Consider the following 14548-nt stretch of genomic DNA (forward strand, 5'->3'; position numbering starts at 1 on the left):
GTTCAGCAGGGGTGGGGACAAAAGAAAGCTACCAATTAAAGATTTATATGTTCTACCCTCCTCTATGGAAGTGGTTGAAATACTAGTTAGAAATTCAGTATCTCCTTCTGCTCATATGTAAGGAGTGTTATTTCCTCTCAAAATCCAGAACCCTTTCATTATGGACTTACACCAGTCTCTGCACATGGAGCAGAATGGAAAATTTCAACAAGGATTAATGAAGTCTCATGGGGCCTTGGCCAGAGAATAATAGATACAGGATTTATCAACAGGTAAGTGCAAAGTGTTCAGATTAATTTCAGGTGTGTGATTCATACCCTGCTATGATGTGTCAACAAAAATCACTTAGTGCCTGTTACCTGTGTGTTAGAACAAAGTAACAGCATCTTTCCACTCAACAGGGAAGACAGAAACTGCTCCTGTCTCCCCCAAAGCTCTCACCTGGGCTTGCTCAGTGGTAGAACATTGCAGCTCTTGGTGGGGTGCAGTGGGACAAGTAGCATGAATGGGATTTATCAGAGAAGCAGAAGGGGTATGCAGCAGCAGGACCCACCTGCCACTGGATTTCCTTTGCTCCATCCTCACTGCCACATGCCCAGGGAACGACTCTTCCCCTACATGTGCCCCACTGCAGCAGTTGCCAGCAGCCAGGGGGGAGGCCGTGCAATATGTGATTTATGGTGAATTTGCACTTACTGTTGCATGGCACTGAAGCACACAGACTCCACAGCGTTTTGTGAGGAGATTGCTGGGTGATGAATAGGCTGAGAAAGGCCAGGCAAACAGTATTATTGTAACACCACATAAATATGGGGTTTTTTCCTTTAACACTAAAACACCTGATTTCCTTTAGCATTGTAAACACGTCACTTTATTAGGTCTGGGAGAGCTGATGAATTTAAAGTAATTTTCAGCAAACAAGTGGCAGCCTCTCTACTCTTCAGATGGAGGTGACAGAAAGAAATGTTTATCATGAAAACATTATGAAGCAACAAAAGGGACAGGAGAAAGCTGTTATCTACACTGAAGTTTCTTACAGACAAGAGCCACCCAGGTGGTATTAGGGGAAAACTGTTAGAAAACAGGGGAAAGACAGGACATAATCTCCTTTAAACAGTTGGCACAGTCTCAATGTTTTGTAGATAATAAATTTAGCTTTCAAGAGGAAGTTCAAATATGCTGCATTTACTATTTTTTAAGAATGAAAATGAATACATTAATTATGTACAATGTTACCGTCTGCTAAATGAGGCAGTTTTGGCCAGGGCTTGGCAATTTCTTTGCAGACTAAGTTTAACCCAAGGCTTTTCAACCATAAAATTACTGCCCTGTAAAAGGACAGATAAATGTCTAAGCAAGTGCCTCATTACTGTCAGAGCAATGATTTATTGTTTCATTTTATTGTTGTGTTCTCCTGGTTATTAGAGTGAAGGTTGAGTCAGCCTTTCAATTATAAGTAAACTTCCTTTGAGGAACTGCAGTTTAACCAGACAAGAAAACTCACTTCTAAGCATTTAGGTAAAGAGGAAAAACAAAAACGCTGGCAAGTGCTCGGATACCTTTTGGGGTGAGCAGTTCTTGACCTCTTGAGGCCCCAGATTAGCTGTTTCTTTTCCTCTGTGAATAGATGCCACCCAGCTAGGATACCTGCTCCACCAAGAACCAACTTCGTTTAAGGAGGAATTAGAAGCAACTCAGAATCACCAAAGCTCTGGGAGCTGCACCCCTTGCTCCCTGGGGGCCACACCCAGACGTGATGCTGCCTGGGTCATTGTCTTTCCCTGGTGGAATGGTGGCAGGCAAGGTTGTGGTGGGCAAGGTGAGGGGCCAGGTGAGTGGAGTGACTGGCTCCCATGAGAAGGGGCATGTGCTGGTCTGGCTGTTTCCCCTTTCAACTGGTTATGGGGGGTCAGGTGGCTACACTGCATCTCTTTTGGCCACCAGGCAGTTCCATGTTGAACATTAATTACTGTGTTCCTCACCGAGACTATCCAGAGCTTGCAATAAATTCATTTTAGCTCCCAGTGAGTAACTGGAGAGGTTGGGCTTTGCTAATTACCCGACCTCCATCAGCTGCCATGCGTCAGTGGTCTGTGGTGATTATTGAGAGTTGGACTGTATTTCATAAATCAGTGTGTATATGCCATTTGACTGGAACAGCCCTCCATGCTTGGCTCCATTTTTCTCCCTCTCCCATTTTTTCCCTCCCTGTTTTGTTTGGCTTTTAAACATGAGTGATCGTGAGGCACAGCTCTCATTAAGGGTTTCTGGTTTGCATGAACTGCAGAGGTATAACACATGCTCCAGTCATGGCTTGTACCATAAAACCAAATCAAACTAAAAGCTTTCCATGTGAGAAAGATATCATTTGAGGCTAATGCATCCTTATAAAAGTAACACTACAGGCTGCTCATGGGGTATGCTGGTGAGACACAGGCAGAAGCCTCCCCTGGCACCAGACATCCCCAGCACAGAGCAGACCCTGAGAGAGCTGCTGGGTGGGAGTCTGGCTGCCAGCCAAGGCTGCCCCAACACCACCCAAAAAATCCAGCAAAGTCCTACTGCTAAGTGCCAGGAGTTTGCTCCACTATCCAGGAGGATCATACTACACATAATCTCCCTATGCTGATTCTTTTTTTTTTTCTTTTCTTCACTTATCTTTTCTCTTTTTTTTCCCTCCCTAATTTTAGAAACATTACTCTTCACAATTGGACCAAATTAGAACTGTTTTGAGTCAGAAAGCTAAAAACCAAGACCCTAATTCAGACAAGTTGAAAGCACAGAACAGGGGCTTGATATGTCAGCTGAGAGCCACAGGCACCAGACTCCTGCAATGGCTCAGACTGTTTTTCTGGCTGATGTGGTGGGCCCTTGATTCACTCTTTCTCTAAATAGGACTAGAAAAGTTCCATTCATTGACACTGGTGTGCGCACTCCCAAAACACATTTTGGTTTCAGTGAGTCAACAATTTCTAATATTTTCCAAATAGCTCCAGTTGTTTTTGGGTTTTTTTTTTATGTAGAAGAAGCGTGTGCTTCCTGGTGAAGGGCACAGTAGTATAGTAGTGTGGGAAACATGAATCACTTTCCATTTGCCTCTCTGCTGCACTCCATTCTCCCAGACACTATGAGCAAGGCAGAAAAATGGAACCTAATAAAGCTCCATTCTAGCCTGACTCCTTCATATAATTCCTATAAATCCTGGCCTTCATACCCCTCTGCTCTCTTGCTTCATGTTCACTGAAGTACATGAATTTCTAATAGCCTAATTTCTAATATGTAAATTTCTAATAATATTTACATGGATGTCTGATCCCTAAATTATCTGCAAAATTTGAGAAATCTTTTTTTGTGTACCAAAGGAGTTTCTTTACTTGTCTACTTAAAAAATTGATTTCTGAAACTTTCTGGTGTTTTCTTCTTTTCTATCTTTACTTTCCAACCAGAAAAACAAATTCTTCATTTTTAAATTAATTATTTCAAGTTAGATACTCAGTCCTTTGAAAATTAGACCTTGAAATTTGTAGAGAAACTAACATGGAAAAACAAACTTGCGATGTTTTGACTTTCTCAGAATTCCCTCTACTGCCTGGGCTTTTGGAAAATAAAAAAACTTCTCCCAGACTTATAAACATTTCCAAAATGTTTCAGAATCCATTATTTGTTTGGAAAAAAAAAAAAAATTAATCAAACAAGTCAACCCTAAAGTGCATTTTTCTGGAGGAGTTTTATAGGTAATGGATAATGATGAAGAAGCATTTTTGCACCCAAATGAGGAAGAGTCCACCCATAAATATTCTCAGTATGATATTTTTACTTTAGTTCATCACTGTGAACATCATGTGCAGAGCACAGTGATAGCCCTGAGTTTCTCATCAATGAGAAATGAAGGTAATGTTGTGCTATCACCCAATTTCTGACTACCTTTTATCTCACTCTTCTGAAATGTTACTGAATGGTTCTTCTCTGGAGTCACATGCAAACCCATTTGGGAGACACACTGTAAAACTGTTTACTATGGGTTTGTCTGCTCAGTAGATGAAATTTATTTGTATTTCATCCACTTGATTTTTGACAGATCTTTTTTTTTGTTCCTAAAACTGAGAAGGCAGCAGATGTACAGACAGAACAGCTGTGTTTGTAAGAGACATGCTTTAATCTAACCCCTTGCAAAGAAGCCCACTACTTACAAGCTGCTTCTTGTGGCTGAATCACTGTGGCTACCAAGGTTCTGCCACTTGCCATGTAGTTCCCAAGATCATAATGTCACATCTAAGTGTGCTGACAATTCTGTGATCCCACTTTGGCATCTGTGATAGCAGACTGTGGAGGAACTGCCTCAAAAGAAAATTCAGCACCTCACTAAATAATAAAGTACTGCTCTCAAAAACATTTAGAGTTTCATGAGGGTGGTCTTCAACTGGACAGGCTACTTGCTCCTCAGTAGCCCAGTCTGTCTCCTGAACAACCCATGACCACAAAGGTATTAGCAAAACATTAGTGAGTGAATGACATGGGGATTTACATGGATACACTGTGTCTACATCATCCAATCGTTTTTTTTTCTGTATTTTGTTTCAAGGACACTGCAAGAGCTGCTAATTGTCTCTCAGGCTGCATGTGGAGCAAGGCACAGTCCACAGGTGGGGCAGTGTCTATCAGACCCATATTTGGGCTCAGGGCTTCTCCAGGCAGGAGCGACAGGGGCAGCGTGGACCTCAGAGTCCAAGCTCAGCTCCTGTAAGAGACACTGCATCTTTCAATCACAAACCAAACAACTTGCAACATTGTATAGTGCAGAAAATGACACTTCCAAGTGTATTTATTGAGAAATAGTAAAGATGTACATAATTTTACAAGCTTTTAATTTTAATTTACATTTTTCTTAAATTAGGTAGGCCCTAATAAACTATAATCTGCTAATACATGACAGAGACCCTTGGCTTCAAATCTCCAAAATGCTGCTATTGCTGGGATTTTGGCTAATGTCACTTCAGCTCCTCTTCAGAGATACTAAATACCATATTCATTTACAGCATATGCCAGGTGTCAATCCTATAAAGCAGAGATGACTTTTGAACTGAAACCCTGGATCTGGATACAACTTCACTGCTAAAACCAAGCCTTCCTATCGTGGGTCAAGCCTATATTCTCCATAAACTCTGCAGTTCTGATGGGATGTAAGATTTCATCTGCCCCAAGATGAAGAGTGCTTGTTTAGAGGACTTTGATTTGGCCTCATCTCCCTTGTTAATGCTTACACTGGAACACACTCTGCATCTGCTTCAGATGCAAACACTGCTTCTCACACTGGATTCAGGTGGGAACAGGTCTGGGAGCTAGCTGCTACCTATATCTTTGTGCACAATCTCCACAGGCATCTAAAAATACGAGTAATTTTTAGGTTTTTCTGCCCTCTTCTACTGAACTGCACAGAGTTATGTCTAAGATGCTATCCCATGACTGTAATCACACAATATTTGTATTTTGCAAGCTGACCACTCAAATGCCTAAGGAACATTCAGGTTGTATACTGAGAACTGCTGGAGGCATTTTATTCTGTTTCACTGGCCCAAAATACTTGCAACTGGGGCCTTGTGCTCAATCTTGTTGTTGAGGAGAGGCTGAAGGGAAGGTAGTTTCTGATTAATATGCTTCTGAATTAAAATGCACTCAATGTCAAAGTGACCAACCTCCAGTTTAATCTTCTTAGGCCCATCTGGAACAGTCTGGTGTGACTGTCTCTGCCTTGATTATTTTCTCCTCAGTATTGTTCATGCAGGAAAATAGACTAAATTCTCTCTACAAGGCAGGCATGTACTACACAATTTTATTTAAAGATATATAGCAATTTTTGCTTAGCAAGAGAGTATTCATTCTCTAAAATTTTGTTTTAGGGTTTTGATATTGCAAAGCCTTTTGAGCTACATCCTTGAATTTTCTTTGGATACATGTTTATGTGGATAACTTGTTTTAACGATTAATTTCTGCTATGGTGGCACACAGAACCTTGTCATGCTCCGTAAAAGTTCCCTCCTTTTGCCTCCATCTCCTCTCTAGAAGTCCATATATTAATTGAGCCATATCTGCCACAGAAAGCTAAGCACAACTCCAAAGAAGGCACTGCAAACCTTTAATAAGAACCAACGGCTGTTGCTGGGCTACTTTTTGTTCTTTCATTTGATTAGGAAAAGAACACTGAAAAGCTGAACAAATAACTTGAGAAATAATATTACTTCATGCATTTAAATAACAATATGACATGTCAAAAAAAAAAAAAAAAAAGAGAATAAAGCTAGTTAACCAAACAAATTTTTGTTTCGTCACATCGTTTACATTGAGATTTTTATGTAATGCTGGAACTTGAGAAGGGGTTAAAGTTCTCTTGCATTCCAGTAGAAACACGTTTTTTTCCCACCTGAAAAACTAAAAAAGCTGTACTACAGATTTTTATGACATGTATTTCCAGGTACTGAAAATATAAAGAAGGTATGCATAATTATTTTCGCTTTGGGCACACAAATCTATCACCCAAGTATCTACCTAGTCTACAGTGCTTTCATATGTGGGGAGTCTTGTGTGATGGCTTTAAACTGCCCAGTGATAAAAAAATTATTGTTAGTTTGTTGTGTGGTGACTTGTACATCCAATTCCAACACAGCAATGAAATCCATTTTTATGAATTTATAGAGGAGCTTCACCTTGGACTTGCAGCGGCTCCGGCTTTCACCTACCAAGTAACTTTGTTAAAAACCTCAACAAAGTTTAAATGAACAAAGCCTGGTGACTATGGCATATGATGGCTTCAGAGCACAAAGACAGAGGATTTTCATCTCAGTGCTGACTACTGTGCTCGTGCAGACATCCTGGAGTTTGCCTTTAACATCTTCTCTTGCAAATACCTCTTCACACAGTCAGCGCACATTCAGCCTCAGGTGTCTCCACATACAGTGTTAAAAATTGAAAAAGTAGTTTCCACCTTCTGCCAGGAGAGATGAGCCACTTGCTGTTATTGCAGCTGCACATGGAACATTAAAGGCCCTGTGTGCAATATGGATCTTGCTCATTTTCCATATGGCAGCATGTTCAAAACTTGCAAGGTAATTGTTGCTGTTTGGACCATAATTTTCAATAGAAATTCTTGAAGATAAGGTGATCTATTTCTCAATGTTTCTTCGTGAAAATCACCTCCTTATCCTCTCCTCAGATGCCTGACATGCTATTGAAATTTCTGATTCAAAAACATTTAGGGTTGTCCCTGTGTAGTTATGTTGAGCAATCAAAAATGGATGAGAAAAATCACGCTGACCCAAAACAAAATACACGAAAATGGAACAGAATGGAAAAGCTGCTACCAAAATGCTGTTTTCTTTACCAAAGTGGATTATTCTCCTGAAATGGCCTATGCCATCAAGCCAGCAATTTCAGCAGCTTGTGTTGATCCTGAATATGCTAAATGTAGCATCATTTCCTCATCTGACAGATAAGAGCTTCTTTAGTAATTTTATATTCCTAATGAACTTGTGTTTTATTCCCCATCTGGGATTAACTCCACATTTTCACCTTCCAGTAGTGCCACCTGAACACTTTGTCTGCTGGGTGGAACTTTGTTCTGTGATACACAGCAGATACACTCATTGTGTGGCTTTCAGTGGACTCGGTAATTAATGAATATGGCTCTTAGTTCTCTTGCTGGAGAATCAAGAAACGATGCTGAACTATTTCTTCTTTTACCTTTCCAGGAAGCGGTCCCCAGTATCAACCTCCCAATATTTTCTTAACTCTTCTCAAAAAATCAGTGGAATTATTCAGAATCCAAATAAAAACACAAACTTTCCTTTATTATTTTTTCTTACTGCAACAAATACTTAAATTCTTTGGTGCAGCCCTGTTCTTTGATTTCTTTGAATTTCAAATTTGGTCATGTCAAAAATTATCACAAAGGTTTTTTTTGTTTATCTACAGAGTTTTTAACCAAAATTATTACATTATAACACATGAACACAGTCTTCTCTTTAAGGCACAACACATCATATGCACATTCTGTTTGCCAAACTTATAAAAGAGACAATATTATATAACCCTTTCCCTCCCCTGCCCCCACCCCAAAAAAAAAAGAAAGAAAAATTGCATCCACTTCCAAAATCAGCTGCTAATAAAGTCACAGTAAATTATTTTCATCAATAATTTACACAAATTACACGTCTAGACAGGATTGTCATTATACAGTCTGAGTGCATTCCAATTCAGATTTTTTGGGTTAGGTAGGCTAAAGTCTGGTTCAAACCTCAGTGCTGAGAATATATCCCATTTTGAGGAATGTTGTTGAACACCACCTCGTTGGCTGGAAAATGCGTTTTGGTGCTTTGCCAGTTTGAGTCCTTTGTTCACTCCTGTCAGGGCTCACTTGGTGTGTACCAGCAACCTCCACAGTTTTAATTCATTTAAAAACGTTGCATATATAAGACCATAGAGCTTTCTTACGCAGCACTAATGTTTTAACTCCAGTCAGCAATCTGAATTCTTCCGTTTGGAATTTTTAATTCCAAATATTTCTTCCCTTCTTAAGACAATTCATATGTGTAAAGCCAGAGGCATTGAATCACACATAAAAATTCAGTGTACTTGAAATATGTATGCATATATATATATATATATATATATATATATATATATATATACACACATACATATAAAAGGATCACCAGCTTTAGGACACAGTTACAAATACTCTAGTTCCAGTGCTTGATGGAGAGCCAAGAGGTCCGAATGACTGGATATCCTCCAGAAAGGCATGTTGTGCTGTGTTTGTTAGAGGAGGGAAAAGATCAGGAAAGATGAACACTGTGACACAGGGAGGCACACAAGGATACAAGACACAAGCATAGTTAGAGATTACCAGCACCTATCTTATACCACTGTGTTTCTGGATTGATTTTTGCTGTTCAAGTACTGACAAAAGTCAGACCAAAACAGATCTGAGCTTAGTAGCTCAACTGAAGTTAAAATAATTAGATGATAAACTTTCTTAATAGTTTATTTGGAAAATGCCTGTTACTTAGTAAGAGCTCCTTGCTCATTGCTAGCATGCAAGCCTGTACAAAGGAGCATTAATAGGAAATCATTTGATGCTCCACTTATTTGACTGCAAAGTACTGAATCATCATTTAAAGGACTATACGACTTCCATGAAAAGATGCGTCTCACTCAACACTTCAAAACAGAGCTGAATTACATGTTTTCTCCATCCAGACAGAAAAAGAAATGTCTTTGGATAAGAAAATAACACATTTCTAGTTTAAGAAAAGATAATTTGTGTTGCAGAAAGCATCAGTGTCTGTGAGAGATGCAGGTACACATACTATTCTCCTTCAATAATTCATCAGAACAGACAAAAACCACATACTTAAACATTGTGTTTAGATCTATTTGAAATGTGCTATATTTATCCATCTCTCTGAATTCTACATCTATCCATGCAATATAGCCAATGTTAAGGAAAAAGCATGCCCAATCAGAAAGCCCACAATCCAACCACCACTGTTTAGCAAAAATTGTAAAGAACCCATCACCAGTACTGTACCCATATTAAGGAACCATTTGGAATGAGCATTTTGGTTATTTCCATTTTGTCTCCACTCCAACCACAATGCTAAGATAGTGCTTAATTTTGCTACATCTAGCACAACAAACAAGATTTACATAACTGGTCCTGTACAGACATTGAGAGGAAAAAAATAATTTTCTGCACACTTCCATGGGTTATACTGGGAAGAACAGCACGAATTACTAATTTGATGTTTCTGAACATTAAAAACTTCTCTTCTGAAATTAGACTTGAATTATCATGAGGAAACTAGGAAACAGTTCTTTTTTGTAAATACAGTTTTGGTGCAAAATCTCTACATTGTGTTCTTTTTCCGTTAGCAGATACGTCTTTCTTGAAGCAAAATATATTTTTATCATATTTGCCCCAGTAAACTATGGGTCTTCATCTATCTTAGCAAAAAAATTTGCACAGTCCTTTAGATGTTTTCCACATTCTCTGTAACACTTCTCTTGAAACATTCCCAATTTCAGCATTTTAAGAAAAACACCACCCAACCATTATATTATAACCCTTTCTATCTCTTCTGTTTATCTTTTAATTTGCTTGAAGTTTGTCAGATATTTTTTCTGCATTATTTTTCCATCTGTTTTAAAAAAAATATTTTGGTTTCGGCTTGTTTTTTTTTTTTTTTCTTTCCAAAGTGAAGTGAAGCAAATGCTAGAATCCAAATGGTTCATTTTACTCTAAGTGCTGGTCTCATCATGCTCTTGTTGTCTTGCATCTGTGGACTGAAATTATTTGTCATTTTGTGCAACACTGACAGAAATGCAAACAGAAAGGCTTGCATTAGTAGCTATGTATCACACCAACATTTCAGAAGACAGGTTACCTTTTTTGCTGCCTGCTCTTCTTCTACACCATCCCCAATTACAACATATACTACTTTTCTGCCAAACCTTTGCATTATTCGTTCAAAGCAACTTTCTTTTCCTGGAAGATAAATGAGATAAGAGTTCAGAGTGAAGTTACCTGATTAGCTGCATGTTCCTCATCTCGGCCATCTCCAATCACAACATAAGTTATGTTAGTGCCAAATCTGGACACTATACGCTCAAAACAGCTCTCTTTGCCTGAAAAACAATGCACTGTTTATTCAAGCTATCAAGTGAGTTATGGCAAAGCCTTACAGAGGATTTTTGCAGTGGTAAGACATTGCTACTACTACTTTTAAAAGGTTCCCAACCTTGAGATTTAGAGCCAAATCTGGTAAGAAGCAACGGATTCCCTTAATGACACTAAGATGTTTCAGGTAAAACTAGATCTCTTAATCATTACAGGAAAGCCACTAAGACAAAGGAATTATCAGCACTGCAAAAATGAATAGGTCAGCAAATGAATAATTGAATTTAAATATTTACTTATTATTGCAATAATATTCTTTCTGGGAAAGTAGAAAGCCTAATTCCAATGTATCTGCAACAATGAGTGTTGTAGTAATGAAAAAACTTAATTAAATGATGACTGAGATAATAGTTCTACCTGACACTGCTAGAATATGCACTGCTTTTTCCCTTGTGAAAATCATTTATGAAACATATTGCAATCCTTTTGTCAATGAAGTGACACATTCCATGCTACAAAGATTGTCATAGCTATGGAAATGAAGCATTCCTGAACTGATTATTAGCAAAATCTGCAAAATTATCAGTCATTGTATGCTGCATCACATTTCACAGGAATGACTGCTTCTCTTGATTTACCGTTTTGCATGCAATTTCCAGAAGCCACACATTTCCAAACCATAATGCACAAAAGGCACGGGGCTGTGAACAGAATGAGGAAGTGCCCTTTTTTTCTAATCCAGCACCACAGGTTCTGTCAGAAACAGCTGCCATTCCCATCACTGACATACTATGCCTCAGGAAAAGGTTTGTGAAGCTGTGGCCTGGCTTGCATAGAGCTGAAGGTCAGAGCAGAGCTTAATTTAACAGAATTTCTGCTCAGATTTGAATTCACAAAAAAAACTTTTCTTCATTCTTTTCTGCAAGTTGTTTTCTGAACCATACTGAGGAGTTTCTGAGGCTTTTAATCAGCATCTCTATTCCTTTAGGCATCACTGAAAAGAAGGTGAATTTGGAATTCTTTGACATCTGAGCACATGCAATGCCTAAATCTGTTAACGAAAACTGCTAAGTGTCAGGGAAGTGTTTTGGAATATATCCATTACTGAGGGAAAAAAAAAAAGAAAATGCATTGTAGTCAGAATGGAAAGAATAATTTTCTTACCTATTTTGGTTGCACTGTATATATTTTCAATAGGAAAAGCTCCACCTAAGCTGTACAGTAGAACTTTTGCAAGTGCTGGGATAAGCTGGGTTGTTGTTACCAACACGTTTACGCAATTACTCCTAAAATGAGAGAAATAGTTTAAGTTTAAATAGTTTTAAAACAGGACCTAAATGTTGATGAGGTGAACCAGCTGTGGAGAGCATATTAAAGATCCCTCAACATTTACTTCCATTCACACAGTACAGCTGTTCAGCACCATCATTTACAGAAAATGTACATAAAACCCCTGGTGAAAGCCTTTAAAAATATGTAGGCCTGATTTGTAGGAAATATTCCACACTGGTGTATAAAGAATCAGGTCTTTGAAGATGGGTCTAGCAAAATACAGATATTTAAGACCATCAACAGCCTCCAAAACAAGGTATTTGAATGCTTTGAAAGCATAACTTTCATGCTGGCAATTAACTGTCAGTAGCTACCAGCAAAATAAAATAATTAAGAGAACACAAAAACATGATTTGTTATTCTTTTATCTATCTTTTATCTACTCTTTTATATACACTTTTCTCCACAATGGCACTGCTTTTTTCAAGTTTCAAGAGTAAGAATATCTCTGAAGAGAGGGAGAGATAAGAATGATCATGTTAGTAAGCTAGCATTGAATGGTGAGGATGGAAACTTGAACAGAGAAGTTGTGCAGGCCAGAGAACTCAGAGCTGAGCTACTTCAGGCACTCACAGGCTGGAATATGAGCATGACCATGATGTGGACATGGAGCTGAAAGGAAATGCTTGTGAGTTTTCCTCCTGGCATTTCCACAAACTCCAAGCAAGACCCTAGGCTGCTATTTTCACCTTTATGTATCTCAGTTTCCTGTTATAACATCTCAGTAATGTTTAGCTGACTCACAGGTAGCTTCTGAAGGTTTTCAGTTGCACAGTTCCTTGAAGACATGACAAAAGACTATTATTTAACAATCCTGAGTGAAGGATAACAGTTTTCCAGACTCATCCACCAATGCTCAAGTGGCCTCATTACCAAAAGTCTCTCAGAAGAGACTTTCAGAAAGAAATGCAGAGCTAAATACAACAGCTTACACAAATTTGTTACTTTTCTTCTCCTGCAGTGCTTCACACATTGTTAAATAACAATTAAGAGATAAGCTTATTGCAAAAGTTGTTATGTTGAAAGAAAAGTTTTTGTGTCTTTCCAAGTTTGTTCTTTCCACTTGACACTGAGTTTTTTTCCCAGACATGATCAGAAAGCAAGATGACTTAATGTTGCTCTTTTTTGTGGTTTAAAACCAGGATTTTTTAGGATTTCTGGTAAGATACAAATTGCATGGCTTACTAAGCAGCAGCAGGGTTCACAATTTTATTGTTTCAGAGGAACAATACGTTTTATGTCTCAATATTGGGAACTCGGACTTTTAGTAAAAAGATTTTTGCTCTTGTGAAAACTTAAGATCTATACTGAGATATACTGGTTTGCTTGGAAGGACAGAAGAAAAATGTCATTATATTCTGGTATCTGTACAGTATTTAGGTTGCACTGCAAATAGGCACAAACATTGAAGGACAAACCAGGGAGCTGTGGAGTTCAGAGAATGCTGTCCACAAGGTAATGAATTAAAAGCTGTCTCAGAATTCTACAATACACTTTCAATGTACACACATTTGAGAAGACATTTCATACTATCTTTAGTAAATGCTGGAATCATGATAAATTAAACCACTTTCCACTTTTCCTGCGTCCTACTCAAAAGTCAAAAGTCATAGTAGACCTGTTCTGTTCTTTAAAGTCACTAATTTATTGAAATCTAAAATGTAAAAAAATATCCATTACGTGTCTAGAAACTTATTTTACAGCAGACTCAGATACATACCTTGTGCTGATAATTGATAATGATTTAAGTGCATTTGTTAGCCAGGAGTCTGTCAGAGCTTCAATCTCAGCTCTTAATTGCAACCATGCATCTCTTTTAGCGGGACCCAGGAGTCCTTTAATGTAAGAAAAGTGACAAAAATAGAATTAAATTCTGGATCAGATAGCGTTTATGGTCATTGCTTCTGTTTTAAATTCCACAACAACTTGAAAAAAATATCAAAGACAAAACCTATTGCCTTCAATGATCAGGAAATCATAGATTTTATTTGCACTTCACTATATTAGGGAATGTCAAAGAGTATTTCAGATAATAATAGTAATTAGTTGCATTTCTTTATGTATCAGGCTGCATTTCAAAGTATTTCTTTCAGAAACATATTTTTAAACCGGGTCCTCCCACATACATGATTCTCATTATCAGAGGCAGTGACAGGAGATCCATGTCATCCCAATGGATCCTTCATAGGTGAAGACGGTCACAAAATAAGATACTTTAGAAAAAACTGTTTAAAACTCCCCTACTTAGGACTCTGCGTATAGTGTGAACCTCAGGTTACACCTACAAATATTTGTTTGCTGATGGCTTGCTCTTCATGTCCTGTTGCAGTTGGTTCCTTTTACAGCATTTAGAGCCTAAATGGCTGCACGTCTTATGTTCTCATATCTCAGTTGGTCCTCAAAAGTTAGTCCTCAAATATCTCTTTTTGGGTATAAATTGTCAGACATTTACCCAGCCTATTGAAAGTTGAGACATGAATTTGCGGGAACCAACGTATTTTAAATGCAGATTTGGAAGAGCAGGGAAATAGGCTTCCTGACCTT

At 38.2% G+C, this 14548-nt stretch overlaps 1 protein-coding gene across 7 annotated transcripts in view; it reads right to left on the bottom strand.

Annotated features, from left to right (window-relative positions):
- Positions 1-7821: 7821 nt before the first annotated feature.
- The window catches only part of EYA4 (EYA transcriptional coactivator and phosphatase 4), a 140970-nt gene continuing 134243 nt past the window's right edge, over positions 7822-14548 (bottom strand). For 6 of the 7 annotated variants that reach the window (XM_059842067.1, XM_059842066.1, XM_059842065.1 and 3 more), the window contains 4 exons: positions 13725-13839; positions 11837-11958; positions 10440-10540; positions 7822-8802 (listed from right to left, as the gene is read on the bottom strand). In XM_059842067.1, the coding sequence (XP_059698050.1) occupies positions 8722-8802; positions 10440-10540; positions 11837-11958; positions 13725-13839 (419 nt within the window). In that variant the 3' untranslated portion in view covers positions 7822-8721. Of the gene's footprint in view, positions 8803-10439; positions 10541-10579; positions 10681-11836; positions 11959-13724; positions 13840-14548 lie in introns of all 7 variants that reach the window. The other variant, XM_059842068.1, reaches the window with a different exon arrangement.

The sequence above is a fragment of the Haemorhous mexicanus genome, chromosome 3 (genome assembly GCF_027477595.1).
Source record: "Haemorhous mexicanus isolate bHaeMex1 chromosome 3, bHaeMex1.pri, whole genome shotgun sequence".
Classification (NCBI taxonomy): Eukaryota; Metazoa; Chordata; class Aves; order Passeriformes; family Fringillidae; genus Haemorhous; species Haemorhous mexicanus.